This window comes from Eulemur rufifrons, chromosome 6 (assembly GCF_041146395.1).
Source record: "Eulemur rufifrons isolate Redbay chromosome 6, OSU_ERuf_1, whole genome shotgun sequence".
NCBI classification, from domain to species: Eukaryota; Metazoa; Chordata; class Mammalia; order Primates; family Lemuridae; genus Eulemur; species Eulemur rufifrons.
The window spans coordinates 4,040,421-4,067,980 of record NC_090988.1 but is presented as its reverse complement, the minus strand read 5'-3'; the positions used below and the strand labels follow the sequence as shown (position 1 = coordinate 4,067,980).

At 46.4% G+C, this 27,560-nt stretch overlaps 3 protein-coding genes across 10 annotated transcripts in view; 2 read left to right on the top strand and 1 right to left on the bottom strand.

Annotated features, from left to right (window-relative positions):
• FAM118B (family with sequence similarity 118 member B) overlaps positions 1-12,394 on the top strand; it is a 44,974-nt gene extending 32,580 nt beyond the window's left edge. The window contains exons 4-8 of the mRNA XM_069468652.1: positions 2,795-3,022; positions 5,394-5,522; positions 6,838-7,123; positions 11,553-11,612; positions 11,872-12,394. Of these exons, the coding sequence (XP_069324753.1) occupies positions 2,795-3,022; positions 5,394-5,522; positions 6,838-7,123; positions 11,553-11,612; positions 11,872-11,885 (717 nt within the window). The 3' untranslated portion in view covers positions 11,886-12,394. The remainder of the gene's footprint in view (positions 1-2,794; positions 3,023-5,393; positions 5,523-6,837; positions 7,124-11,552; positions 11,613-11,871) is intronic.
• Positions 12,395-12,938: 544 nt separating this feature from the next.
• On the bottom strand, positions 12,939-18,815 carry SRPRA (SRP receptor subunit alpha). Of its 2 annotated transcripts, XM_069470703.1 has the most exons (14): positions 18,570-18,815; positions 17,898-17,981; positions 17,443-17,606; positions 17,088-17,248; positions 16,686-16,845; positions 16,404-16,557; positions 16,086-16,177; positions 15,861-15,979; positions 15,635-15,721; positions 15,160-15,332; positions 14,843-15,056; positions 14,250-14,413; positions 14,073-14,171; positions 12,939-13,904 (listed from the first exon to the last, which is right to left on the bottom strand). In XM_069470703.1, exons 1-14 carry the CDS (start codon positions 18,684-18,686, stop codon positions 13,776-13,778), a joined length of 1,917 nt encoding a protein of 638 aa, XP_069326804.1. In that variant the 5' UTR covers positions 18,687-18,815; the 3' UTR covers positions 12,939-13,775. The 2 variants fall into 2 exon arrangements, with proteins under 2 accessions (XP_069326804.1, XP_069326805.1); XM_069470704.1 differs by lacking the exon at positions 17,898-17,981.
• A 216-nt stretch (positions 18,816-19,031) lies between these two features.
• FOXRED1 (FAD dependent oxidoreductase domain containing 1) lies at positions 19,032-26,501 on the top strand. 7 transcript variants are annotated; one of them, XM_069470701.1, is made up of 11 exons: positions 19,032-19,130; positions 21,038-21,258; positions 22,066-22,176; positions 22,375-22,493; positions 23,632-23,726; positions 24,000-24,101; positions 24,481-24,557; positions 24,729-24,889; positions 25,035-25,164; positions 25,402-25,482; positions 25,762-26,501. In XM_069470701.1, the coding sequence occupies exons 1-11, from the start codon at positions 19,046-19,048 to the stop codon at positions 26,014-26,016; spliced, it is 1,437 nt and encodes a 478-aa protein (XP_069326802.1). In that variant the 5' UTR covers positions 19,032-19,045; the 3' UTR covers positions 26,017-26,501. The 7 variants fall into 7 exon arrangements, with proteins under 7 accessions (XP_069326802.1, XP_069326797.1, XP_069326801.1 ...); XM_069470696.1 differs by having other exon boundaries at positions 22,066-22,180; positions 22,334-22,493; positions 25,402-25,506; XM_069470700.1 differs by having other exon boundaries at positions 22,378-22,493; positions 25,402-25,506; positions 25,762-26,499.
• The last annotated feature ends 1,059 nt before the right edge of the window (positions 26,502-27,560 follow it).

Here is a 27,560-nt window from a genome sequence, read left to right as displayed (position 1 = left end):
ATAGGAAGAACAAGGAAGTCACGTATTCTTTATTTAATTTAAAACATAATTTTGCTTTTTTGTGTAGGTATTGTGTACACACTGCAGAAATCAAGATGATATAAAAAGGTTTTTGTATATCAAAACATCTCACTTCCACCTGTGTCTTCATCTTTCTCCTCTCCCCAAACCCACCTCCCATGGGTTACTACTGTTATTAGTTTTTTGTGTATCCTTTCAGTGTTTCTTTTTGCAAATACAAGAAAGGAGGCCTATATTTATTCTTATCTCACTACCTCCACCTCCAGCACAAAAGTTAGCATTCCAGACATACTGTTCTGTAACTTGTTTGTTTTACTTAGTAGTCTATCCTGGAAAACTTGCCATACCATTCTTCTATATGTGAGTACTTGGCCACACTAGTGGCCTGTATACGGATACTTGGCTTTTTTCCAGTCTTTTGCTATTACAAATAATGTAGCAGTGATAACCTTGTATGTGTCATTTCATTTCTTTGCATTGTATTTGTGGATACAGTCCCAGAAATGGGATCACTAGATCATACGGTAAATGGGTTTGTGATTTTGATATCGTTAACGGGGCATCATATTTTTTTTTATAACAGATACCTGACATTCAATAGTAGCTGACTCATATGTGTAGTGAAATGCAATAACTACAGTTACAAATGCATCACTGTTTGTTTCTGATCAGATTATTCATCTGATTACATTGTGTTTAGAGTCCCTAGTTGGTTGCCTGTATGTGGTTAATATGTGATATAATTATTTATGCCATTATGTCATGAGAATGGAGGAAAGTTAAAAACCACGGCCCACATTCTTAGCTACACAAATTATAGGTCATTCCATCTATTTAGCACCAGACAAGGATCTTTGAACCTGCTGACGACAGGGTACAGTGAGAAGCCTGTCTAGTGGTGGATGCAGCATGGAAAGAGCCCAGATGAACGTGTGTCCCCATCAGTCAGAGGCACTGTTTCACCTCTGTGTTCTGTTTCCATTGTGAAAGCATTTACCGCTTATTTACTTGTTTGACAGGTGTAATTAAAGAACGGGCAATTTTATAAAATACTTTGGCAAATTGAAATGTGTTTTATGAATCTGCTTAGATGGCTCCATGGAAACAGATCTTTATCTGATCATTTCACTATTAGAAAGATACAGAAAGGAAACCAGGAAGGGAGGGGAACTACTGTGAGGAAAAGCAGAAGGGGCTAAAACTATCTACTCCCTGGCAGCCAAGTGCAATTACTTATAGTTTTGAATGGGAAATACTGGGCCTTTCACAACTAATTCTTGATCTGATACTATCTAACGGAATGGTGTCCTTGTTTTGTGTTGCTATAGCAGAATACCACAGATTGGGTAATTTATAAGCAATAGAGGTTTATTTGGCTGGTGGTTCTGGAAGGTGAGAAGTCCAAGATTGAGGGGCCACATCTGTTGAGGGCCCTCTTGCTAGGTCACAGTGGAAGGCACCACATGGTGAGAGAGAGACAGCAAGAGAGGACCAAACTCAGCTTTATAACTGTGACCCCCGTGAACAATAACAACATTAATCATTTCACGAGGGGGGAGCCCTCAGGACTTAATCACTTCTTTTTTTTTTTTTTTTTGAGACAGAGTCTTACTCTGTTGCCCGGGCTAGAGTGCCGTGGCGTCAGCCTAGCTCACAGCAACCTCAAACTCCTGGGCTCAAGCAATCCTTCTGCCCCAGCCTCCCAAGTAGCTGGGACTACAGGCATGTGCCACCATGCCCGGCTAATTTTTTCTATATATATATGTTTTTAGTTGGCCAACTAATTTCTTTCTGTTTTTAGTAGAAACAGGGTCTCGCTCTTGCTCAGGCTGGTCTCGAACTCCTGACCTCAAGCGATCCACCTGCCTCGGCCTCCCAGAGTGCTAGGATTACAGGCGTGAGCCACCTCGCCCGGCCTTAATCACTTGTTAATAGGCCCCACCTCCCAACAGTGTGCTTTGGAGATTAAATTTCCAACACATGAACTTTGGGGGTCCCACTCTTAAACCATAGCAAATGGTATTTCAGGGATAGGCTAGGGATCAGATGTTTGTCACAGCACATTACATAGTCACTTTCCCATTTCAAATTCCTTTTGTCCCAGGGGCCACTTTTGTCTTTTCAGTTATAAAGTCAACTTCCCATCTGAGGTAGGTCTTCTGTTTCCTCACTAAGCCTCAGAGATACTTACATGTATGCAGAATGAATCTGGGAAAGCAGTTAAGTCAACCGTGTGTTAAGAAACAGGGAGTCTGTTTAGAGCTGATTGGTGTTAAAGGGTTTTTCCTAAATCTGTAAATAGCTGTACAGAACGCCTAGGATTAGAAAAAGATGGTAAGCTACATTTAAAGCTGTATTTCAGTGGTTATTCCCAGATAAGGAAAGTTTAGCAGAAAATGTTGCTTTGTTACTTGAGGCCTAATTAGAGGGTAGTGGTGCTGTGTTTTCTACTCCAGCTCTCCTTTAATACTGATAGTAAATTCACATCTCTTGGCCATGCTTATTTTTCTTCATTTTATAAAATGCGTATTAAGAGAGGTTATGCTTGATTGCATAAGATGTAATAGTATTGATCACTTGCTTTGTGTTATACACATTGTGCTAAGCACTTTGCATGTATCACCCCATTTTCCTGATTACATACCTATGAGATAGATATTTTATTCCTATTTTGAATAAAAATATTCTTTAAAAAATTTGTCATTACTGTCCTTTAAACAATTGACCTACCAAACCCCTTGGATTAATTTTCCTTTTTCACATCCCTTCCCAGCGTACCAGTAATGTTCGATCCACATTTTTCAAGGACTGTTTATATGAAGTATTTGATGACTTGGAGTCAAAGATGGAAGATTCTGGAAAACAGCTCCTTCAGTCAGTTCTCCACCTGATGGAAAACGGAGCCCTTGTATTAACTACAAATTTTGATAATCTCCTGGAACTGTATGCAGCAGATCAGGGAAAACAACTTGAATCCCTGGATCTTACTGATGAGAAAAAGGTAAAAAGGAAAGCATCAGTCTCTTCGTCAGGCTAGTGGATTATATCTTCATCAGAAAAGCTGTTTTCTAGTTGGTATATTGGTATTTATATAGAGCTAGAAAGGAAGATTCTTTTCCGTGATTGGATTTTTGGATTTTTTTGTTTTTTAGATAAATCAATATATAGCAAAATGCATAGATCTTAAAAATGTTCATTTCTATGACTTTTGATGATTTTACCCAGTTTTAAAGCAAGATTAGAGGAAGTCATTTGAACTGTAAGATCTCCTTAGCACTTGATAATGTCAAGTGATGTGATATTGGTAATATTGATTTAGAGTTTTAGGATACATTCTTTATGGCATCTATTGAAAATGTGTGAAACTACTTTATGCTGATTGGAAGAGCAATTTCCAGGCCAAGTGATAGCTGGGTTGAGGTTAATGTTTAGTGGAAACCTCAGCAGACTTTTTTTTTTTTTTTAACATAGCTGTACTGTACCTACCATAATATACTCATCTACCATAATGTTGAATTATAGATGTTGATCTGTGTCAGCTAACAAGATGAGTCCTTAAGGTCTCATTGGACCTGCTCTGTGGTTTTTGTAATTTTCATTCTACACTTTGTTTCCTCAGGAACCTGCCTTTACGTCCAGTTGAGAGCCCAGCTAAACAGAATTGAATAGATAAGTGATCTGTCCACTGGCATTCATTGCCACAGCACTCCTCCTGCCAGAGCACTAGCTATAATACCGCGCTTGTGGTTTTGCTGACCTTGAGGCCAGACTTTAAAAGAAAATTGGATTTAGAGAAATGGTGCCATAAAGACTGATTTTCTCTGGCTGGAATATGTCCCACCCACTCCCTCATGCTTTGTACGGTCAGCTCCTCCTTCACCTTAAGGGGCATTGCCTCTGACAGACCACCGCTGACCATCCTGTTTACATTGGACACTTATTTTTTACTCCATTCCCTTGTCTATTTCCCTCATAGCACTTACTATAACTTGCAGTTTTTATCTTGGCTATTCATCTTGTTTTCTGACTGTTTACCCCACAGGAATAGTGAGTAACTCCATTGGACAGGTACTATGCCAGCCTTTTTTATTCATAGCTCAGATACTACCTGGCACACAGTAGGTGCTCTGCAAATAGTTTTAGAATTAATAAATGACTGAGTGAAATTTTTAAATGAGTGGCTAGAATAGCTGCTGTGCTGTTTCTGATAAAATCGCCAAAGATTATGACCAAGACTAAGTGTTTGTGGGCATCAGAAACGTAAGGGTCTTTTCAAAGCTAAGGATATCTACCAGACTTGATGTTTTTCCCTCATGTCATCCTTGAGCCTTAATATTTGCTTTGTATTTTTAGCCTGCATTAGGGGAAATGTTCAAGTCTAATGGTTAAAGCAGTTGACTTGTAGTGAGAATGGGGCCTAGTAATATTCAAATTCTAAATCTCTGTGCCTCTTTCTCCCAGTCCACACCCTATATCTTCAAAATGCAATTAAGAATAAATGTATACTGTCTCAAGTCTTGGGAAAATGGAACCATGGAATGAGGTGGCTATGGCAGTCACTGTTACCTAAATGGTTGTTCTTCAACTGGCAGCCTTTTAGGTTCCTCAGAGGTGACTGAAGTGATTGTTACATCATTTATCTATTACTGCAAAAGAAACCACCCTGAAAATTTGTGGCTTAAAACAACAGGCATGTTATTTGCCCACGATAAAGTGAATTACCAATCTGAGCTGGGCTCAGTAGCTCAACTGGGTAGTTTTGGTTTTGCAGCCTGCTCACGTGGCGGCTGTCCTCTGGCGGTCAGACTTGGGCTGGTGCTGTAAAAGGACCTCACTTCCACATCAGTAGATGCAGGCAGTTGGCTGGGCCATAGTCTCTAGCAGGTTAGTCCAGCCTTCTGCACATGGCAGCTGGGTTTCAAAAGCAACAAAAGAGAAAAAAGATTTGTGTGCTGGCAGTTTTCAAGCTGCTGCTTAGGCTGCGTTCGCTAATGCCCCATTGGCTAAAAGCAAGCCTGTGGCTGTCCTGGAATCACCGTGAAAGGGCCTGGATGCAGGGAGGCTTGATTTCTTGGGACAGTTTTCCATAGCTCTCACCTATGTCACCAGTGCAAAGGGCCCCTATTGTTTCTGCAGATGAGGACAAATTCTAATTTTTGATTGTTACTTTCAAAGAGAAATCACCAGGCTTGCCGCCATCATTCTTGAAATGGAAACTCAGACCACATCAGGTTTTGCATTCTTGTCCTGTGATACCATGAAGCTGGGAGTTAGGTCAGAAGTCAGTCCTCAAAGCAGCCTCTTGCCCACTGTGACCTTTAAGCAGGTGCCTGGCCCTGCCAACCTGGCTGGGCTATGTGTGTATTGTGCAGGTCCTAGAGTGGGCTCAGGAGAAGAGGAAGTTGAGTGTGTTGCACATCCATGGGGTCTACACCAACCCTAGTGGCATTGTCCTTCATCCAGCGGGATATCAGAACGTGCTCAGGAACACCGAAGTTATGGTGAGTGCTGCTGATCTTGCTGCCTCAGGAACTCCTTCCTGGGAAGCCTCTCCAAACATGCCATAGGTCTTAAAGGGGGAACATTTTCTTTTCATTAATCAGAAATAGGAAGGTCAGACATTCTTTCTGTGCTTCTTAGCTTGTGGGTGTGCATGCCGTCTTAGGAAATGCAGAACTTCTCTTAAGGTATCAAACCCTAGGGTCCTTATGTGCACTTGATTGACAGCCAGCAAATGGCGCACCGTCCTTGGCATCATCTTCACACACACAGAGTGCCCTTCTTCATCATTTGGCTTATTAGTAACCCTCTCTGTGCCAAAAATAATTTACATTATTTTACAGACCAACCACTAATAGGGCATACATTCTAAAGAGATTTTGTGTAAGTGGCAATGGGCGCGTATTGAATTAACACTTACAGAAAAAAAACGAAAAAAATTTGGCTAGGGTGATAAAATGGAGGTTTTCTTCTTCCTTGTGAAAAAGCTTATTGATCCTTTATGATGCAAGGTTTAGACTTATTTACACATACATGCTCAAACCAGAAGCACTCCCTGGCCAGCGGTATGTGGGGAAATTCACTGGCCCCCAGCTCTGAGATTGTATGTGCTGGCTGTTCTCAGGACTGGGTCACATAGAATGGTGGCGTCTTTATATGATGTGGCACAAGAAGGACCAAGAAAATACGATGTTTTCTGAAGTATAAGGCACTTTTTTTCACCTATTCTCTCCCTGACATCTGCTGTAACTGCGTCCATCACTAATACTGAGTGATCCCCTGCACAAAATATTTCTAATGTTTTTATGTGTGTGTATATACATACTTGCACATACACACGACATATGTACACACATACATACATATTGATGTTCTAAGTATCAGACTTCCTTTGAGCAAATCTGGTGATGGAATTACCTTCTCTGGTGATCCATAGTTCAGTTCTTAAGGCAGAAAAAGGCAAATGTGGTCCAGAAAATGGAAAGAGTAAGATACGTTGAAGAGACCTACTCATTGCCCAGTGGCCTCTGGGCACAAAAATCTAGAAAATAAACCATAAAACCAGTAGATCAGTGCCAACCCTGCGAAACCCTGATTAGGGAGCCTACAGAAGAATAAGTAAGGGTAAAATTTTACCACAATCATCACGTTATTGTAATAAGCAGGTCAGCCTCTCTCATGGGCCGTATCAACCCTCTTAAATCTTGGTTCATTGGTCATCACACACTGCTAAATGTTATGAACCTGTTGACTTTGTTTCAGACCTGCTTTGTGTGTGTCTTCACTATGTCATTAATATGTTTCTGTTCCTTCAAGAGAGAGATTCAAAAACTCTACGAAAACAAGTCATTTCTTTTCCTGGGCTGTGGCTGGACTGTGGACGACACCACTTTCCAGGCCCTCTTCCTGGAGGCCGTCAAGCACAAATCCGACTTAGAACATTTCATGCTGGTTCGGAGAGGAGATGTAGATGAGTTCAAGAAGCTTCGAGAAAACATGCTGGACAAGGGGATTAAGGTCATCTCCTATGGAAATGACTATGCTGATCTTCCAGAATATTTTAAGCGACTGACATGTGAGATCTCCACAAGGGGTAGATCTGGTAAGATGCGTTTTTGAGACTGAGGGAGATCAGAGAGCAATAGCTCTTGAGCCTTTTGTGTATTTGTGGTGGGTAAAATCATTGCCAAGAAGGGGAATGTAATAACAGACCAAATTGTGGAGAAGGTCACAGTCTTCAGGTTAGACTAAAATGCCATTTGGATAGTAGGAAAATGGACAAAAGGCATATTACAACCAGCCTGAGCAAGAGCAAGACCCCGTCTCTACTAAAAATAGAAAGAAATTATCTGGACAACTAAAATATATATAGAAAAAATTAGCTGGGCATGGTGGCGCATGCCTGTAGTCCCAGCTACTCGGGAGGCTGAGGCGGTAGGATCGCTTAAGCCCAGGAGTTTGAGGTTGCCGTGAGCTAGGCTGACGCCACGGCACTCACTCTAGCCCGGGCAACAAAGCAAGACTCTGTCTCAAAAAAAAAAAAGGCATATTACAGTAGTTAAGTGTAGAAGTGGGAAGAATGAAGAAAATATATGTAAAGGTGTTCAGCCTCAGTAGTTATCAATGAAGTGCAGTTAGAATTTAGATTTCAAAATGATCACTCAGTTTTGGCTAAGGCTGTGATGAAAGAAATTTATTCATGCAGTATCGGTGGGAAGGTAAAATTAGTACAGCTTTTATGAAAATAAATTTAGAGTATGTGTCAAAAATTTAAAAGCCTTTGACCTAGAAATCCCATCAATACAATTTATCTTAGAAGAAATTTCTCCTAAGGAGATGATTGGGTGATTGCACAATCACAAGAGTTGTACAAAGATGCGTGTGTGAGGATGTAATCTCTTTTGTATATATAATGGCAAAAAATTGGAAGGAACCTAAGATGTCCCGATCAGTAGAGGATTCTGTAGATAAACTATTTATTAAACTGATGCAATAAAATGAAGCCATAAAAGGGAAAATGTTTTCACTGCCACAGAAGGATGTCAGACACCTGCAAACGTGGCACCTCTAGTGGCTCAGACCATGTGAGCCATGGCCTGTACCTCACCCCGCCCGCCACAGCTCTGCCCACAGAGGGCAGGCACCGTCCAGATGCTGCACAGGACCTGCTCTGCTCTCACTGGGTAAACGCACAGAGAAACCAGAATATAACAGAAAATGGTACCGGAACGGTGGGAATTTTGCAGGTTTGTTTTGGGAGATATTTACTGTAGTCTGCCTGAAGTTAGGACAAAATTAAACAAGATGTGGTCAGTGCTTTGAAAAGTGTGAAAGCCGCTTGTGAACTCTGTTCTCCTTTATCAGGAGAAGTAACTAAAATTAATGAAGTTCTTGCAGAAAATCCAGGACTTGTCGACAAATCTTATTATGAAGATGGTTGGCTGATCAAGAGGACACTGAGCAACTTTTTTTTTTTAACTTTTTAAAATTTCTTTTATATTTTTAATTATATCTTTTTTTTTTTCATTCATCATGCTTTTGTTGCTCTAGACACTGAGTAACTCTTCAGAACTAGATAAACTAATGAATGAAGAAGCGTATGAGAAATATATAAAATCTATTGAGGAGTGAAAGTTGAAATGCTAAATAAACTAATATAAAATAACTTTAAAAGGATGTCAGACATAGGAGTGAAGGGAAAAAAATATCTGGAATGATTACTAAAATAACTGGTTATCTTTAGGCAGTAGGATTTAAAGTGTTGGGTTTTTTTGTTTCTATGTGAGCATTTTCTACAATGATTATGCATTATTTTTATAAACAGAAGACAAACTTTACAAATGCTATTTGGGAACTGTTGTGGTGGTGGTAAAGTCAGAGGTTGGGGTACCACTCACTTGATATTTTACCTCCACATTCTAACAATAAAAAGCAAAATAGTTACTGAAGTCTTGGTTTATTGCTGTAGGCAAATTCCCAGTAACCCTACAAAATGCAAAGAGTTTTGGTGTCAGCTATACTGAAGGATGCTTTTTAAAACCTCACACCGAGTAAAGCCAGGCTCCAGGGTATGGACATTCTGACTTACCCATCTAGTTCCAGAGACACTTTGCTATTGTACATACATTCTATGTTCCAGAAAAGTTATATAATAATATTTTCATTGACAATCTGATTGCATCTTTGGGGGCCTATTAAAGTACGGGTAATTTAATATACAGAAGTGTTCATAAATCTAATAATTCCTAGATTTCTTTTTTGAATCAGATGGCTTCAGGTGGAATTTTCCTGTAATGAAAAATTTCACAAGCTCTTCTATGGCTATGCGTTGACAAAACAAGACTTTAAAAAACCATCAGCATGTGAACACTGCAAACTCTGCCTGCCCTTTCTCCAGAAGGTTTAGAAAACCCTTAGAAAAACAAACCTTTTGGTTTGTCTCTTTTGTGAAAACTATTTGCTATTCCTTGGGGATGTTTTTCTGGTGTCCTGTAGTGTTCCAGACTCTTCTGCTATTCTTTGCCCACACTCGAGACTTTGAGTAGGCTTTTCTATCCCATGTGTTCTGTTTTCATTAACAAGAGATACACACCCAAGCCCCACATACTTCATTTGATCTATATTTTGAGATCTTCTACCCAGGAAAGATAGTAAAATTTAAAACAACAAAATCTCTCTGGGCTGGGCACAGTGGCTCACACCTGTAATCTTAGCACTCTGGGAGGCCGAGGTGGGAGGATTGTTTGAGGCCAGGAATGTGAGACCAGCCTGAGCAAGAGCGAGACTCCATCTCTACTAAAAACAGAAAAAATTACCGAGGTGTAGTGGCTAATGCCAATAGTCCCAACTACCCAGGAGGCTGAGGCAGGAGGATCATTTGAGCCCAGGAGTTTGAGGTTGCTGTGAGCTATGATGACGCCACTGCACTCTAGCCTTCTAGCCTGGGTGACAGAGTGAGACTCTGTCTCAAAAAAAAAAAAAAAAAAATCCCACTGGGCAACTATTTCTATTGCACTGAATGTCTTCTTAACAGAAAACATCAGAAATGTTGTGGAATGGCACAAATTCTGTTATTAGCTACGTAGGTTACCTACCCAGAGTGGCTTTCCCCAATGTTATGTCATTAAGGTATTGTGTATTTTTAAAAATCAAGGACTTTCAGTATGGACAGGGGCTTTTTAGAATGGTCAGCTAAGTTTGTAGTTTGAAATCCTACAGAGCAGTTTTAGGTTAAAACTTTATTTTGGGATGGATGAGTCAAGCTTATCCTCCATCCTTGGTTATGTTTTGAGTCTCTGTAGATAGAGACTGGTGAGAGGTTTCAGGTGTTTTGCTGTTTTGTTTTTTGACACTGAGCATTTGTTATGTGCATTTGTTATATGGCACTGTGCTGTGTACTCACTTTTGCATAGTGAAAATTGTCTTCAAACGATTTTGTAGCATCTAATACATGTGTTTCAGAAAAATCAAGTAATGGGGAAAAGAAAAATAATTCTTATAATTTGTTACCACACACAGTTATTTTGGTATATTTCTGATTAACAGTTTTCTCTATGCATTTTTTTCATAGTTATAAACAAAGTGTACATAGTTTTAGTATGTTTTAAATTCAGTAGTACCTCATACATTTTCCCACATTGCTATATAGTCTATAAACACTATTTTTAATTGACTGATGTTATAGTCCTTTGTGGATGTTACAGTTTACCTAATTATTCCCTTATGTTAGGCAATTTGATTTTTTTTATTTCCGGTTTTCTGTATTGTAAGTAATGTTGCAAGGGTGTGCATATTTTAGTGGGTGATTGCCAAATTGTATTCCGAGAAGGGAATGCCGGTTTGTATGTTTGAGTGCCGTGTCTGTTTATACTCTAATTGACCATATTTCTGATGATTAGTTTCTTCTGTGTTTAGTTTTATACTTTCTTATACTATTATCTATCCCAGTGTTGTCCAGTAGAATTTCTTGCAACCATAAGCATATTTTATACTCTGCACTGTCCAGTCTGTATACACAAGCCACACTGGCTATTAAGCACTTGAAATGAGGCGAGTGTGACTGAGGAATGCAATTTTTACTGTAATTTGGAACCAAGTAGCCATATAAACCTAGTGGTACCATATTGGATGGCACAGATATAGCCATTTTATACTGTGGGAGTATCTGCTAATTTTCATTTTGCTTGAATTTGCTCACTCACGTTGCTCCCCATCCTTAGATTGAATTTTTTTTTACCTCAACTTACTCTTCTATAGAAGGACTTTGCTTCTATGTGTAATGTTTTGCTTACGAGCAGTCTTAGTGCACTGAGGACCTTTTACTGCTTCCCCGTTGTTAACACAAGTCTCAAAACTACTCTAGTTTGTTCTTCCCACCTCCTTTTCTTCTCTATAATGTGTTTCATTTCTAAACGCCATCCTTTCCAGTCATACCATATGCCCTCGTCTCTCTGTAGTTGGCTGGTTTTTTTTGCTGTTGATAGTTTCAGCTTTTCTGTCTAATGTCTGACGCTGATGTCCTCTGTATTTAGCAGGGATGGTGAGAGAAGGTCAGCTAAATGGCTCGTCTGCAGCGCACAGTGAAATAAGAGGTATACTGTTTCCTATTCTCTGTATCAATCTGTCAGCAGAAAGCTTTCCTAGGACTTAGTTAAGACTAGGGAGAATGACTCTTCTCTCTTACCTGTTAAGGATTGTCTTTTCCTATCAAGTCTCTTATAAGATTCTTAGACTTTCTTATGTCTTCCTTTCTGAAAGGTTAGGATTGACTTAAATTATCTGCAGTTTTAGATGCATAAACCTGTTCTGTGAAACTTCATTTCATTCTCTACCTTCTCTTTCTCTCCACAGGCTGTAGTACATGAGTGAGCTACAGAAATCACCACCATTAGACCGAGCTGTAAAGGCCCTACCGTGGACAGTGTTTAACAAGTAAACTTACAAGAACGCAACAGCTCCCTAGAAGTACCAATACGCAGAGGTTGAAGGCTGGGGATAGAGTAGGGGGATGTGTTCCAGCTGAATCCTTCATGCCAGCTGGTTCTTGATGTTCTGCCTGTTCCAGTTCAAGAATACCCAAGTGACAACAGGACCTGAATGCAGCCCCCCTCGCTCCCCAGGCTGGACATGCTTGTGTCCACACAGCAGACCAGTGTGACACCTCCACTGAGTGTGGCTGCAGCTCTGCATGGACTTGGGGACACAGACACATGGAATCACCATGGCTGCTGTTGCACTTTTGTACTCTATACTTGGTTTTTCAATTAAGCGTAATGGCTTTTTTAAAACATGAGTTGAAGCTCTAGTTTTCTAGATCTTTTACAGTGTACAGTATTTTACATAACTGAGCTGTATTAAAAGCCTGTTCATTTACATGCCAGAGCCCTGGCTCTACTTTTAGCGTCACTGTAGAAAACGTGACTTGTATCATGAGCCTGATTTTTATAACTCAAATTTTAAATCTAAGGTTCTGTTCTTTCACCTTGGAGGGGGACGCTCTCACTCTGGGAACGGTCACTGCCCCACCCCTCAGCAGTATCAGTGCCTGCCTCGTTGCCCTTCTCCCCGTGTAGGGGTGGCGAACCTGCAGCCTTCTGATTGCAGGATTGCTCTGTCACCTTTGCTGCGCCCCTTTTAACAAAAGGATTTGTTCTGTAAAATTTGGATCCAGTCAAAACGCCACAGGTTCCCCACTCCTCTAAGAACTGTGGTTAGTGTGATGTGGGATTTTAGTTTTGAATCCTATATAAAAGAACTCCAAGAGCTAAGAGGCAATTTATTTATGAAATTTATTTTCTTATATAAATTATGTATTTCTCTGGGCAGACAGCCTTCACCTTATTGCACTAATAGCATATCTGTAATGCCAAGCTACAGGACAAGTCTTAATGAGAAGTTTGTATTCTTCAGTGTAGCTCTTGTCTACAGGCACTGTAGAGGAGAAGGCTGAGGAAGAGCCAGGACCACTCAGGAAGTGGAAGGGGGAGGGGCAACACATACCCTTCTGACAGTTGGTTTTCTCCCAAGAAGGGGAACATGCAAAGCTTGGATCCGGATCTGGGAGTGGGGAAGAGTTGGAAGGCTCAAAAGCCCACTGCAACACTGCAGCTCAGCTCCCTTATTTCTGAGGGAAGCAGGGACTCATCTTTTGTCATTTGTAACAGATCACTCTGGCCTGGCTGATACTTTGGGGAAACAATGGGGTAGGGGTCATCGTCAGAATTAGAGTTAGCAGCAATTAACAACAGGCCACACACTGCCACAGTGAGGTGGGTGTCATCCTGCCTCTGGGGACCTGCGAGCTTGTATATCTTAGAGGTGCCATTCAAGACCCAGAGCTGGGTCTGGAACTGGAAGAGTCTCGGAACCTAATGGAGCTGGGACTTCAAAATGCACATTAGGCTCAGACAGCTCCGTGACCACACTAGCGAGCAAAGCTGGTGCTGGGTCTCCCGACTACTGGTCAAAGCTGTAATGAGACTGAGTTTGTCGGCAGAGTGAAGGGGGTGCCTGTGTAGGAAGGGGGAGGCCCATGGGGAGCGGGGTGGGGGGGGCAATGATTGTAACATGATTAGGCCCCCCTGCAGGTCGAGGCTAGGCTGAACGCGGACTGGGGTTAAAGGAGCCGCAGTCCCCTCACTCTGCCTTTGTACTACACTGAAGACGAGTTGCTCACATACTCGAAAGCACATTCTTGATACAGGAATAGCGGCTTGTGGGTGAAAGCGGCGATTTGGTATTGGGCAAGAGCCACATTAAGCCTTCATGAGGGCAGCCACCACGGCCTTGGCATTGAGACTGCGTAGGTCACAGTAGGTCTGGCCAGTGCCCACAAAGACGATGGGTTTGCTCGTAATATACGTCATAGAAATAGCAGCTCCCACCTGAAGTGGAGAAGGGGGATAGTCAGTCTACTCAAGCCCACTTTTCACTCATTCCCTCAGCAACAGGAAGCTTTGGAGCCAAGGTGTCCTTATACCTTCTGCTCCCTTGTGACAAATGCCCATTCCACCCTCCAGTCTCACAGTCTTGTGTCATCAACCTTGATTTACCTTGTCATCAATGGTATCAAATTTGGTAAGGACAATGCCATCAATGAGCCGAGGTGTTTGAGCCATAGAATGGTCAGCCAAGGCTCTATTGAACTTGACCTGGAAAGAAAAGGCAACATAAGAACCATCTAACTGGCAAAGCTTAGGCTGCAAAGGTAAGCGGGCCCTAGCCCTCACCAGCTGGTCCACAGCTTCATTGCCTACTAAGGCCTCTCCCACAAACAGCACCAAGTCGGGTGTATTGACAGTGATGAGTTTGGCCAGGGCAGTCATCAGGGGGGCATTGTCTTGCATGCGGCCTGCCGTGTCCACCAGCACCACATCAAAGCCTTGGTTACGTGCTAGAGAGAGAAAAAACTGTCAATTCAACATAACTAGACTGTCACTCTTGCTCAAATCCAGCGTCCTCTCAAAAAGTCCTAGCCTCGCTGTATTAAAAACCTATTTACTTTCTTGGGCTCTGATTTGGTTAAAAGGCAATATGAGAAAAAACTTATTCTATGCTTGGCCATCACCAAACGTGGGAAAAAGATAACAATAGGATAAAAGTGACCAAATTCAGGTTGCTTTGAGTAAGATATATTAGCTTTACATGCAACTACTCATTAATATTACCCAAAAGCAGAGTGTGGCAAGTAGTGAATCCTGACTTCTTCCTGGTATCGAACATCACATTTGTAGTAGGGTAAGCTGATCCTATGCAAGTTCCCAGGGAACCCAAAAAGGAAAAGGGGCCCCAGCAAGCCGTTACACTTCCCCATGCACTGTACCAAAGGCAATGGCTTCCATGGCAATGCCAGCAGCATCCTTGCCGTATCCCTTCTCGAACAGCTGCACCATAGTACGGCCACCATGGTTCTCTGGGGGGTGTAGGGCACTCAAACGTCTGGTGTGTGTACGCAGCTGCTCCACTGCCCCGGCACGAAATGTGTCACAGGCAGCAATGAGGACACTGAAGCCATTCTCTAACAGCCAGAAGGAAATCTGTGCAAAAGAGGTAAGAAAACTGTCACCTAGAACCAAGGTCCTAAGTATTAGACTTGGAGAGAAAAGAAGCATCAGTGGCAGGATGGGGCACTGCACCGACCTTGGCAAGATTAGTGGACTTCCCCACTCCATTGACACCACAGAAGGTGACAACGTAAGGGCGCTGGCGACGCTGGGCATCCATGATATCCCGGAGCATGTCCACACGACGCTGTGGCTGCAGAATCTGCACCAGGGACTCTTGCAGAGCTTGCTTTACTGTGGAAGTCACCGCTGAAAGGGGAGGCAGAGGGGTTGCAGCCACGGAATACCAGGAATGCATTCGGAAATGCCTAACACCTTTCTGAGCTAAGGACACCAGGACAATACTAGGACCTTGTCCCAGGAATCCAAAGCATAAGCACTAAACGGTTACTAAGTTAATCTTTGCAATAACTCTTAAAAGTCTAGGTTATACAGTAGAGATTTAGAGGTTAAGGAATTTGCCAAGAGTCACCTACCTAGTAAGAATAGAGATCTATGTGCTTAGCCTGTTGGTATGCGTAAACACTTTCTGACTCAAGGGAGATACTCACTGCTGAATGTCCCCATCACCTTCCCTTCCAACTTGTTGGCAACAGAGTCACAGAGCTGGATGGCAATGTCTGCAGCCACGTTCTTAGCTGAGGAGAGGGGGACAGGTATGTGAGTTCCCTGTCAACAGTGACCAACATTTATAGTACAGCTGAGAAATTCTAGGTGTTCCGCTCTGAACTATACCAACCCCCAAGAACATGAGTCAGCCCGGTCCTCAGAACTTACCGATGAGATGATCACGCATCTTGTCCAGCACAGATTCCATGTCTTCACGACTCAAGCTCTTGGACCCCACAAGGCCCTTCAGCATCCCAAACATGCCACCCAGCGTCCCCCTGGTAGCACTGCAGGCAAGAACATCACAAATAACATAGAAAGCCAGTAGGCAGGCGTTCTATATTAACAAATTCTGTAGCCATACATACCACCCCCCACCTGAAATCCCCCTACCTAGGTTTGGTAGAATTTGGAGCAGCCCCTTCATCATCTGAGCTGCTGCAGTCCAGATCCTGAAGCTGCCCCCGGGGCCCAGTCCCTCGAATCTGGAGGATATGGGGAAAGGAAGGAGATGAGGTCAGGAATACTAAGGCCTCTGAATGAGGAAAAAGCCCAGGATTTACCCTGTCCACATTGCTCTGTCTCTCTGACTTGGGGAAGCTCCAAATATAAAACCCCTCAAGGAAATCCAGGTATCACCCTCTTAGTCTCTACTTCCTCCCTAATTTCTTACTAAAGGTGACCTTCACTCTGGCCTCAGTTGCCTCTTACCAAGTTGATATCCTCAGACAAGGCAGCCTCAGGGGTTCCATTGGTGGTCGGAGTACTGTAATCCAGGACTTCCTTGTTAGCACAGCCACCCAGTTCCCACACCCGGGGTGCTTTTTTGCCCTTCTCCTTTGGAGTATCTGACTTCGTGGACTTGCTGCAATGCATCATGGTACAAAGGGTTATGGGGAAGTAGGAAAGGAATTGTGAGCCTGAAACGAGCTCCCTTGCCCCCAGCGTGGCTAGATAACAGTATTTTGAGAGTACTGGAGAAAGACAGTTCACCTGGACTTCTCCGCACCCCTCCCATGCTTCTGAATGAACTCTTCTCGCTTCCTGCGTATCAGTTCCTCTTTAGAAAGTTCTACTCCATTCTCAGGCCCTGCTGGGAGACCTGATTTTTCTGCAGGGACTGCTTTGCTGGTAGCCAAAGAGCCATCAGAACCTGTTAGAAGAAACCTCACTGGAGAAAAAAGACCAAATCCCAACCAACTACACAATGGCTAAAAGTCTTATAAATCTTTAAGAGCAAACATCTTGGGATCACAAGGCCTGGGGATGACAGTGAGGGTGGGAAGCATGTGAATGAGGAAGGGGCAAGCAACGACAAAAGGAAGGACCACCTCAATCTTCAGCACCACCTTAATACCTTTCATGTCCCAGTATGTCTCCGGAACTCAAACTCACCTTCCTTCTTGGCCCCTTTTTTTTTGCTGTTCTTCGCTTTTTCCTTGGGCTTTTCACCCCGTGTCTCAATCATGGACCTCACAGGTTTCTTGGCCTTATCAGAATCTTCAAATTTCTTCATGGTAGTGGGAGCGCGGATCTTGCTGCTCTCCTCTGCTTCACTAAAGAGAAAAGAGAATGGTTGATCTTTCTATTCCACACAGGAGGAAAACTCAAAAGTCCAGAGAAAGGACCTTCACACCAAGGGGACAATCAGAAACGGGCAGCAAATTAGGAGTGTCTTTGAACACACAATTTACCACCCTTGAACTATGTTCAGGAAGGGAAATTTATTTTGAGAAGGGAGGCCTCTCACCGAAGGAGCCGCATAAAGTCATTTTGGAAATCAAAAGTGCCATTCAATAGACTTAAAGCACTTTGTTGTTGGATCTCTGTGCGGTACTTGTCCCGAAACAGCCGGTGCACGTCATCTATCAATTTGTCCACATAGGTCAGTGTTAGGATCTTCTGAAAACCAACCTGTTTAGGGAAAGAAACAGAGCCAACACATTTGCTTACATGCCAGCCCAGAACGGAGGGGAGCCAACTCAACCCAGGCTTCCAGAGATAGGCTCAGCCACCTGGCAGGTTTCCCTGTCCTGAGAGACAGCCAAGCTCTCTGCCTGGGCCCAGAAGCTGCTGCTAACGCCGTCCCCCCCCCGCCCCCCACCTTCCTAGCTTTCTCAGTTACTTCATCATATACACTGGGTGCGATTAACCAGGACAATGTTGAGAATGTAATCATTGTCCTGCTAAAATACCCCTACTTACCACAAACACCAGCTCAAACTGGTTGTCCAGTTTATACTTGAGTGTGAGTGCCTCATGGGTGAAGGAGTTGTTACCTCCCCGCTCCTAGAGAAAGAGTATGTCTCAGAATTCAGCCTATCCTCAGAAAACCCAGACTTAGGCCCCTTGGGGATTACCTTTGGAAAAGACCCAGATATTTTCCCCAAAGTCAAACCTGCCCCCAGGACAAGAGGATGCTGGGGCATTTCTCTCCAGCATTCCACCAGAAAAAAAAGGAGTTGGGGAAAGGAGAAAAGGGGAGAGAGGGAAGGCAAGACACATGGGAGCCAGAAGGGAAGTAGTCATGTAAACAAGCAGGTCTACTAGCAGATTTGTCAAAAGCGTTTTCCATCCATTATCTCATCCAGCCTCGAAATAACAGAAAACCAAGCTGCTGGGGGCGAATGAAAGGAGTGGAGGCAAGTCCCAAATGGAGCTGGAATCCGGCTAGAGTCCCAGACACCGGAGGTCGGGGGCGTCGCAAAGTTGCGGAGTAGACTGATGCGGGCGGGAGAAAGAAGTGGAGTCCGGGTTACGGGTGAGTGGCCAGTGTGAGGTGGGCAGGGAGGGTGGCAGGGAGGCGCAGGATGATCAGTCGAAGGGGACCATGGACAGGGTCAGGGAGGAAGAGTTCCGATCCCGCGGGGGCGGTACCTGTAGCAGCACCGAACGAATCAACGCGTTAACCGGCCCGGTGCATGAGTCGCTCACGCCCTGGAAGCACCAGAGCACGAGCCCACCCTTGGAGAAAATGGTGAAGAAGTCGAGCATGGCGGCAGCGGGAGAGCAGCTGGGCCGGCGCCGGGAGCTCAGGCCGCGATCGCCGCTGCTTCCTGCTGCGCCAGGCGCGGGACACGTCACACCAGCAGCCCCGGAAACCGGCTCAGACGCACTTCCGTTCCGAGCCGCAGGCTTCCCTCCCGCTTCCGCCCGCGGGCGCTCAGGACCGACGTGGACGCCGGGCCCGCCAGGGGCGGGCGGGAGCGGCCGGGCGGGGCTGCGCCAAGGTCGCGGGGAGGCGGCGCCTACGGCGTGGGGGCGGGGCCCGGGGCGCCGCCAATGGGCGCTCGTCCGCGCGCCGCGGGGCGCGGAGCCAGGCGTGGCCCAGAGGCCCCGCGCTCAGAAGGGCCATGCTCCGGAGGGTGCTGCAGCTCGGCTTGGGCCGGGGCCTCCCGACCCGGGGGCTCAGCACACGCAGAGAAGGCTCCACGCTGGGCAAAGGTGCGGCAGCGGAGCGTGTCGGGGTTCTGGGGTGTCCCTAACCTCCAGCCGTATGACCTCTGACAGGACAGTGGGGCGGCTGGAGGGGTGAGCTTGACAGCTAGAGTATGTCCTATGGTTGGCAAGTGCATAGGCGGCCCTTCTCAGATGACAGATTCCACGTCGTTCTGTGCCCCAGCTTACCACCAGGACGACAGGGAGCCAGGCTGACTTATGGGTGGCACAGATGTGCACTAACCTGCCCGCGTTCAGGGCGCCGTGGCCAGGAAAGAGTGAAGAAGAGAGAGGGTCCAGTGTATGTCCTGGAAGATGCCTGGAGCGTGGCTAGCGGAGGAAATTTCAAGGGACAGTAGACCAGTTCCAAGACTGGGTAGAACTCAGCTAGAAGAATGCCCTGCGCGCTGCACTGGAAGCTAGGACAACGGTAGAAGTACACAGAGCAGGTGGGCACTGAGATCAGCCTTGAAGGATAATGTTTACTGGTTCAAGAAAGGTGTGTGTTCCAGGCTATGAGGAACTGAGCACGGATTAGGAGAACAGTATTGTTCTTGTGCAAGGATCTAGCAGCAGTCGTCTAGAGGGACGATTTGAGTGGTTACATGAAATGTAGTGTTGATGTGTGAGGTAAGCCGGATCAAAGAAAGGTTCTAGTGCTACTGAAGAGTGAGGTATGAAATGGCAAAAGGACTCAGTTACTCAGAATACTTACCTGAGCACCGAGAACGGGCCAGCTGTTGTGCTGGGCTGCAGAGTCGCGGTGGAGGTGGATGCAGTCTCCCCTAAGGCATGTCACAGTGTGCAGCCATCACACACTCAAAGCTGGCGATGTGTCCATGCTGCAAAAGGGTTCACAGAGCCAAGAGATCGTGTGATATGAGAATTAGTCTAGGGGGTCAGGAAAGGCTTTCCTGAGAAAGTGGTACTTGAGCTGAAATCTAAGGGAAGCAAGGAATTAACTAGGCAAAGAAGTGGACAGGGTTTCAAAGCAGAGAGAACATGTGTGAATTTCCTGAGGTGAGTGGAAATATGGTTCAGTCCAGGAATGAAGGGGCTGGAGTGTGGGGGAGGACAAGGTTGAACAGAAGCCATATTATATTGTGCAGTACCTTACAGGCCATGGTAAAGCTTTTAAACTTTTGTCTTTAGAGTAATGGGAAGCCATCGAAGGGGTTTAAGCAAAAGGATGTGTGATTAAATTACTGTTTCAGTAAGATTATTCTATCTATGATGTAGAAAAGTTAGCAGGAGATGGGGTAGACAAGAGAGGAAGTAGTGGGAAGAGTCATTTGCATTTATCCAGATGAGAGATTATAGTGGCTTGGCCTGGCATGGTGGTGGCAGAGATGGAAGGAAAGAGGACAGATTTGGGAGTTATTTGGGAGGCAATGTCATCAGGTCTTGCTTATAGGTAGAGATAAATGTTCTCTGGTGGTGATGGATATCAAGGGTAAGGCGCCACTGAGAGGTACCACGCTTCACAGGGCACTGCAGCTCAGAGTGTGCCAGGACCTCTTATCTTAGTCCAGGGGCTTGGAATACCCAAGTGGTGATGACAATGTGGTTGAATATATAAGTCTGCAGCTCGGGGGAGAGAGAGGTCTGTGCAGGGGGTAAACATGTGAGTTACCTAGCTTAGGGAGAGAGTAGGAAATGTTAATTTTAGGAAGTTGAATCTTGCTGTGCTGGGCATGAGGCATGAAAAGGGAGATTGAGGGCATGTGGGTCATCCAGCAAAGCCATGGCAACACTGCTGGGTGCAAGGTGACCTCATGAGAACGGAGGACAGTGGGGACTGCCAACTCCAGAGTCTATTTAGCCCACCTTTTCCTGTGCCCATCCTCCAGCCCCCCACAACGTGGGAAGGACATGTATGGCTCTCTGACTATAACTGTGTCCCACAGACTGGGATGGAAAAGTGTCTGAGATTAAGAAGAAGTTCCAGTCGATCCTGCCTGGAGGGGCCTGGAATCCACTTTATGACACCAGCCACCTGCCCCCCGAACACTCAGATGTGGTGATCGTGGGAGGTGGGGTGCTTGGCCTGTCTGTGGCCTATTGGCTGAAGAAACTGGAGAAGCGACGAGGGGCCATTCGGGTGCTGGTGGTGGAACGAGACCACACGGTGAGGCTTGGGATAGGGCAAGGAAGATGACTCATATTTTATTGAGGACTTCAGGGCCAAGGGAAGGGGAGGAGAGGAAGGACCTCAATCCCTGGGGTCCAAAGGACAGAGACTGTGCTTTGGTCCTGTTGAGAAATAGTCCCAGGTTCTTCTTTGCTCAAACCAGGAACCTTGGCAATAGGGTTTGCTTTTGAAAGCAGATTTCACAACATTGGATCTTTCGAGATCTCACAGGTCTGGCCCAGAGAGCCTGCATTCAAGCTATAATTAATGCAAAGAGCTGCCTCAACTTTCTTCTTTTAGGTCTCATTACTTCTGACATTTTTGCATTTAGTTGCTATTTGCCATTGTCAGCTAGCCATGCATTCAAGCTATAATTAATGCAAAGAGCTGCCTCAACTTTCTTCTTTTAGGTCTCATTACTTCTGACATTTTTGCATTTAGTTGCTATTTGCCATTGTCAGCTAGCCATGAGCCTTGCTACTGTGCTTTGGTTATATCTTTTCATTTTCTAATTAGTAGATCAGATGTTAATCTCCTGCCCTTGGACTTCGAGACCATTCCCATTTTGTATAACTGTGCCCAGCCGTTTTTAGATGACTGACTCTCTGCTCTGCACATCTGCTAATAAGGATTGTAAACAGTGCCGTCTTCAGGCTACTGGCTGACTTGCATACAGGCTTATGCACCTCAACTCCTCTTAGGGCTCCTCTTTAACTTTAGGGGCTAACTCAGTTTCCAATGCAGTACTCTTAGTCATGTGTGACAGGGTATGGGTGTGTCTCAACTTTTCTTGTCTTTCCACAGTATTTACAAGCCTCCACAGCACTTTCTATCGGCGGCATTCGTCAGCAGTTCTCATTGCCTGAGAACATACAGCTCTCCCTCTTTTCAGCCAACTTCCTACGGAACATCAATGTATGTGCAATGATATTTGGGGAATTGGGGTGATGACCCCTCCTTTAGCTGAGAGAGGGGAGCAGCCCAGCTGGCAAGGGGATGTAGGGAGCCAGGAGTGCCTTAGGCAACTGGGAGTGGGGACCCTGGCTTTTCTTCCCAGTGCAGGTGCCCTGAGGCTTGGGGCTGTGGGTGAGGAAGGCTTCTCTTTGCACGCAGGAGTACCTGGCCGTAGTCGATGCCCCTCCCCTGGACCTGCAGTTCAACCCCTTGGGCTATCTCTTGCTAGCTTCGGAAAAGGGCGCTGCAACCATGGAGAGCAACGTGAAGGTGCAGAGGTGCGTGCCCGGCACGGCTCTCAGCTGCTTCAAGGCCTCACATTCAGCGACTCCTGCACCAAGTTAGGAACTGGAGAGATGGAATTAATAAAACTGGTCCTTACTCTAGGAGCCCCGTCTGCCGGGAAAACAGACACAGGCCTTCGGACCCCTGGGGAGGCTGTGCCACAGGACAGAATGCTGCCGCAGCGGTTCCAAAATTTGCCAGATCATAAGAACCACCTGGGACACATCTCTAGCCCTAATAAACCAGAATCTCGAGGGCACGAGCCAGGAATCTGGGTTTTTAAAAGCAAGAACCTTAAGTCAAGCCAGCATACAGTTTCTGTAAAGGGCCCGCTGGGCTTTGCTGGCCATACTGTTTCTGTCGCAGCCACTCAGCCCTGCTGTTGGAGCACAAAGGCAGCCACAGACACGAGTATAAATGACTATGGCTCATTCACAAAAACAGGCCGCAGGTCGGACTTGGCAACCCCTGCCCTACGTGATTGTTGTGATCAGCCAGGGTGGGCATTTTTGTGATACACTAGGGCTGGAGGCTTTATTTTTACATTTATTTAACAAACATTCAAGTCTCACAGTGACATCAGGTAACATCCAAAATACTTTACAGATATTAACTCATTGAATCGTTAGAACATCCCTACTTCATGTGTGGAGAAACTCAGGCACAAGGCACTCAGGAATGCTGCCCCTGGGATTTCATTCAAACCGGGCAGTCTGGCCTGTGAGAGTGTTCTTTTAGCACCCACTTTATGCTGCCTTTGGGGGACAGTGTCCCAGAGGAGAGATTTGTGCTGAAGGACAAGACTGTATGAGGAGGGGGAGAGCAAGGCTGCTCTGGGCAGGAATGGAGAGCACAAGGCCACCCTGTTGTGAAAGGACACAGAACAGGGATGACAAGGAGTGCGCTGGCTGAAGGGAGGTGACAGTGTAGGCAAGGATAGAGGGTCAGATGCTGAAGAGCCTTGACTGGGAGGCTTGGTCTTCACCCACTCAGCAGTGAGGAAAAATTGGGGAGTTTGGGACAGAAAAGTGACGTGAGTGAGCTGGACCCTGACTTGTGGAGTTGGGGTCCATACTTGGCCTCCTGCACGCTCACCTTCCCTAACACATACACAATCCAATGTTCTCGCAGGCAGGAAGGAGCCAAAGTCTGTCTGATGTCTCCTGAGCAGCTTCAGAACAAATTTCCCTGGATAAACACAGAGGGAGTGGCTTTGGCATCTTACGGTGAGGCTTGCTTGCACAGGGGGCAGCTTTTTTCCTGAAGATAGGGATTGAGGGGTGCCTCAGGTGGGAAGTCTCGGTACCCCACAGCCAAGCTGAAGGAGGAAGGCCTCCTTCCTGCCCTCTGTCCCTCAGCAGGGCTTGACTCCGGTCCAGCTGGTCAAGACAACCTTCTCTGCCCGACAGGCCCTAGGGAGCAGTCGGGAGGGCGCAGAAGACGCAATAGGAGAGGATGGTCCTAGTCCCGCTTCGTCAATTCTCATGTTCTCATCACAGGGATGGAGAATGAAGGTTGGTTTGATCCCTGGTGTCTGCTCCAGGGGCTACGGCGAAAGGTCCAGTCCATGGGAGTCCTTTTCTGCCAGGGAGAGGTGACACGTGAGTCTGCGACCCCATGCCCACTGCTCGTTTCCTGTAGCAACCAGGGCATAGGCCCGGAGAACAAAGAGGGTCTTACCTTCTCACTCTCGAGCTAAGAAAGGGCCAGTGGGGAAGGGACCCTTCCCTCAGGGCCAGTCCTCGGCATTCTGAGTCGAACTCCTCACTGGGCTGCCTTGTGACTTGTGATCTGCCTGACAGTCTCAGGCCTGTCCTGTTAGAATGTGGCAGTCCCTCCTGGTTACCTGATCTCTGTTTGCTTAGTGTCTGTGGGAAAGCTCCCATCCTTACAGCTTTCTTTCTTTATGAAATCAGTGGAATCCCCATTTCCTTCCTCTTCAAAGCCTCCAAATCTTATTTTTTAGTTTCTTCCCTGCAGGTTTCATCTCTTCATCTAACCGCATGAAGACCTCAAGTGGGAAAGAGGTGACCTTGAAAAGGATCTATGAAGTCCATGTAAGTTCCTAGTCTGAGGCTGTCCCTTACCAAATTAAAGGGACAGGAAAGGTAATGAATCCCCTTAACTTGGTCTTCTACCCACTTTCCAGCATGGGTAAACTAAGACTCAGGAAGGAGTGTACCTCTCATGGTGCTAGGCCCTCCCTCCCCACCCTCTGGTGCCTACAGGTGAAGATGGACCACAGCCTGGAGTACCAGCCTGTGGAGTGTGCCATAGTGATCAATGCAGCAGGAGCCTGGTCTGGGCACGTCGCAGAGCTGGCTGGTATTGGGAAGGGGCCACCTGGCACCCTCCAGGGCACCAGGCTACCTGTGGAGCCGAGGAAGAGGTAACTTCCCTCAGGATGGCCGAGGAGGTTGGTGAGAGAAGGGAAGAAATGATAACAAAGGTGGTTAAGCGTGTATGCGCTGGGGGTGAGGAGGGTTGTTGGCCATGCTCTTCCTGCAGTTTCCTCACCCCACTGGTCATGACAGGTATGTGTATGTATGGCACTGCCCCCAGGGACCAGGCCTGGAGGCTCCACTGGTTACAGACATGAGTGGAACCTATTTCCGCCGGGAAGGATTAGGCAACAACTACCTAGGTGGCCTTAGCCCCACTGAGGTAAGCCGAGTGGGGTCAGGGATGCTGGGAAAGAGACAGACCAGTTGTCATGGAAGAATCGGGCTTCTGTGGAGGGTCGCATGCTGTGTTGTCGATGTTGCAGCCCCTCCACGTTTGAACTGAGACCATTTCTCCCCATCCCCTACCTATCCAGGGCAGTGGTTAAAGGGGTCAGTGAGGTCTGGGTCTGCCCTGTGTTCCAGACAATATAAGCCTTGTCCCTGCTTCTCACCTCAGGAGGAGGAACCAGATCCAGGGAACCTGGAAGTGGACTATGATTTCTTCCAAGACAAGATGTGGCCTTCTTTGGCCCAGAGAGTGCCAGCTTTCGAGACTCTGAAGGTAACTAGCAGGGGCTGGGTTTGCCTGTTCACTTTTGGATATTGGACAGAACAGATGACAGTGGAGCATCTCGGTCCCCTTGGACCTGTCCCCTGCCACATTCCCTTCACCTCATAACTGCTGAGGAATCTGCTGGACCCATCCCATCCCAAGGACCTCTCGGCAGCTGGTAGAGGGTACTTGGTGCTGACCTCTGAGCAGGAGGACCGAGCGTCTGCAGCCTTCTCGATAACCCCGGCGTCTGTGCGCCCGCAGGTTCGGAGTGCCTGGGCCGGCTACTATGACTACAACACCTTTGACCAGAATGGCGTGGTGGGCCCCCACCCGCTGGTTGCCAACATGTACTTTGCTACGGGCTTCAGTGGTCACGGGCTGCAGCAGGCCCCTGGCGTGGGGCGTGCCGTGGCAGAGATGGTGCTGGAGGGCCACTTCCAGACCATCGACCTGAGCCCCTTCCTCTTCAGCCGCTTTTACTTGGGAGAGAAGGTCCAGGAGAACGTCATCATCTGAGCTGTGAGCTCCTCCCTGGGCCTGACTGGCTCACAGTCTGGCCATGTTCACGGTCCTCTGCTGCTCGAGCCTCCCCAGCGCTGTGCCAGGCCCTCCTCCCTCAGGCATGCCCAGGGCCTCATGCCCCTTGCCCACCGTCCTCTCCTCTAGGCCGTTCCGCCTCATGTGGCAGGGCAGGCACAGTGCCGAGGCCCAGCCCAACAGGAAATGGTGGGGTGGGACCCTGTGACTGATCTGTAGCCCAGGCTGATGCCACCCACCACGGCAGTCCAGCTGGAGTCCTGAGCACCCTGGCCCAGGACTGGCTCCTTCCTGGTACAGACCAGGAAAAACTACCTCTGACCCTCTTGGGAGACCCAGCCAGGGGAACTTTCTGGGACAGCTTGGCCCAGATTTATTGACTTGTCTATTTACCCAGTCATCAATCAATAAATGTGGTTAACTCCTTCCCTCCAGTCTTCCATCCCATCTACTTTTCATCTTGTAGCACAAGCTTTTGATACCAGGAGTGGGAAAACACAGCCTCGCCTCCTCCCAGGAGCTTTCTTACATCCTAGGTGGTAGGCATGTTGTTCGTAAGCTAATGCCTCCCGATCCTGAGTTCCTGCCAGGAGTTTGGCTGTGGAGGGAAAGGATGGGTTCATGCATCTACGCTACCAGCATCTATTCAGCCCTAACTCTTGGCCAGGCTCACGGCCACATACTGGGGGTAAACCAGCAAGAAAAGCGTCGTACATGTCTTTGCTGGAGCTTTCATAGCTACGTCCTGCCCTCCCTCCCCCTTGCCCTAGGTCAGATGCAGTGTGGACCCTGCAGTGCTGGGCTAAGCACAGGACACCTTCCCCTCATCCAGGTGGAGGGTAGGGTGTGGGAAGGGGGTTTTTCCATGAAGCTTCCCAGGGAAGTCGACCTCTGAGTTGAACCTTAAGGATGGGTAGTTTAATAAAGTGAATGCAAGGTGGCCAAGGAAGGATCCAGGCAGAGGGCAAACCATATACAAAGGCCTAGAGGCAAGAATTAACAAGATTCAGGGGATTTGTCCTAGTCTATTCCAGGTGCCAAAACCAAGTATCTTAGACTGGGTAATTTATAAACAACAGAAATTTATTGCTCACAGTTCTAGAGGCTGGGGAGTCCAAGATCAAGGCATCAGCAGATCTGATGTCTGGGGAGGGCTGCTCTCTGTTGCAAGGATGGTGCTTTCTCACTGTCCTGACATGGTGGAAGGGGTAAGGCAGCTCCCTTCAACCTCTTGTATAAGGGCACTTGTCCCTTATATGAGGGCAGAGCTGTCATGACTTCATCACTTCCCCAAAGGCCCCATCTCTGTACACTGTCACACTGGGTATTAGGTTCCACCATAAGAATTTGCAGGGGTTGGGGGACCAACATTCAGACCATAGCATGATTCAAAATGACTTTTTCTGGCTCGATCATGGAGTGAAGAGGAATCCGATTGGAAAGCCACACTAAGGAATGTGGATTTTATCCTGTGGGCAGAGGCCATTGAGGGGTTTTAAATAGAGAAGCAACATGATCAGATT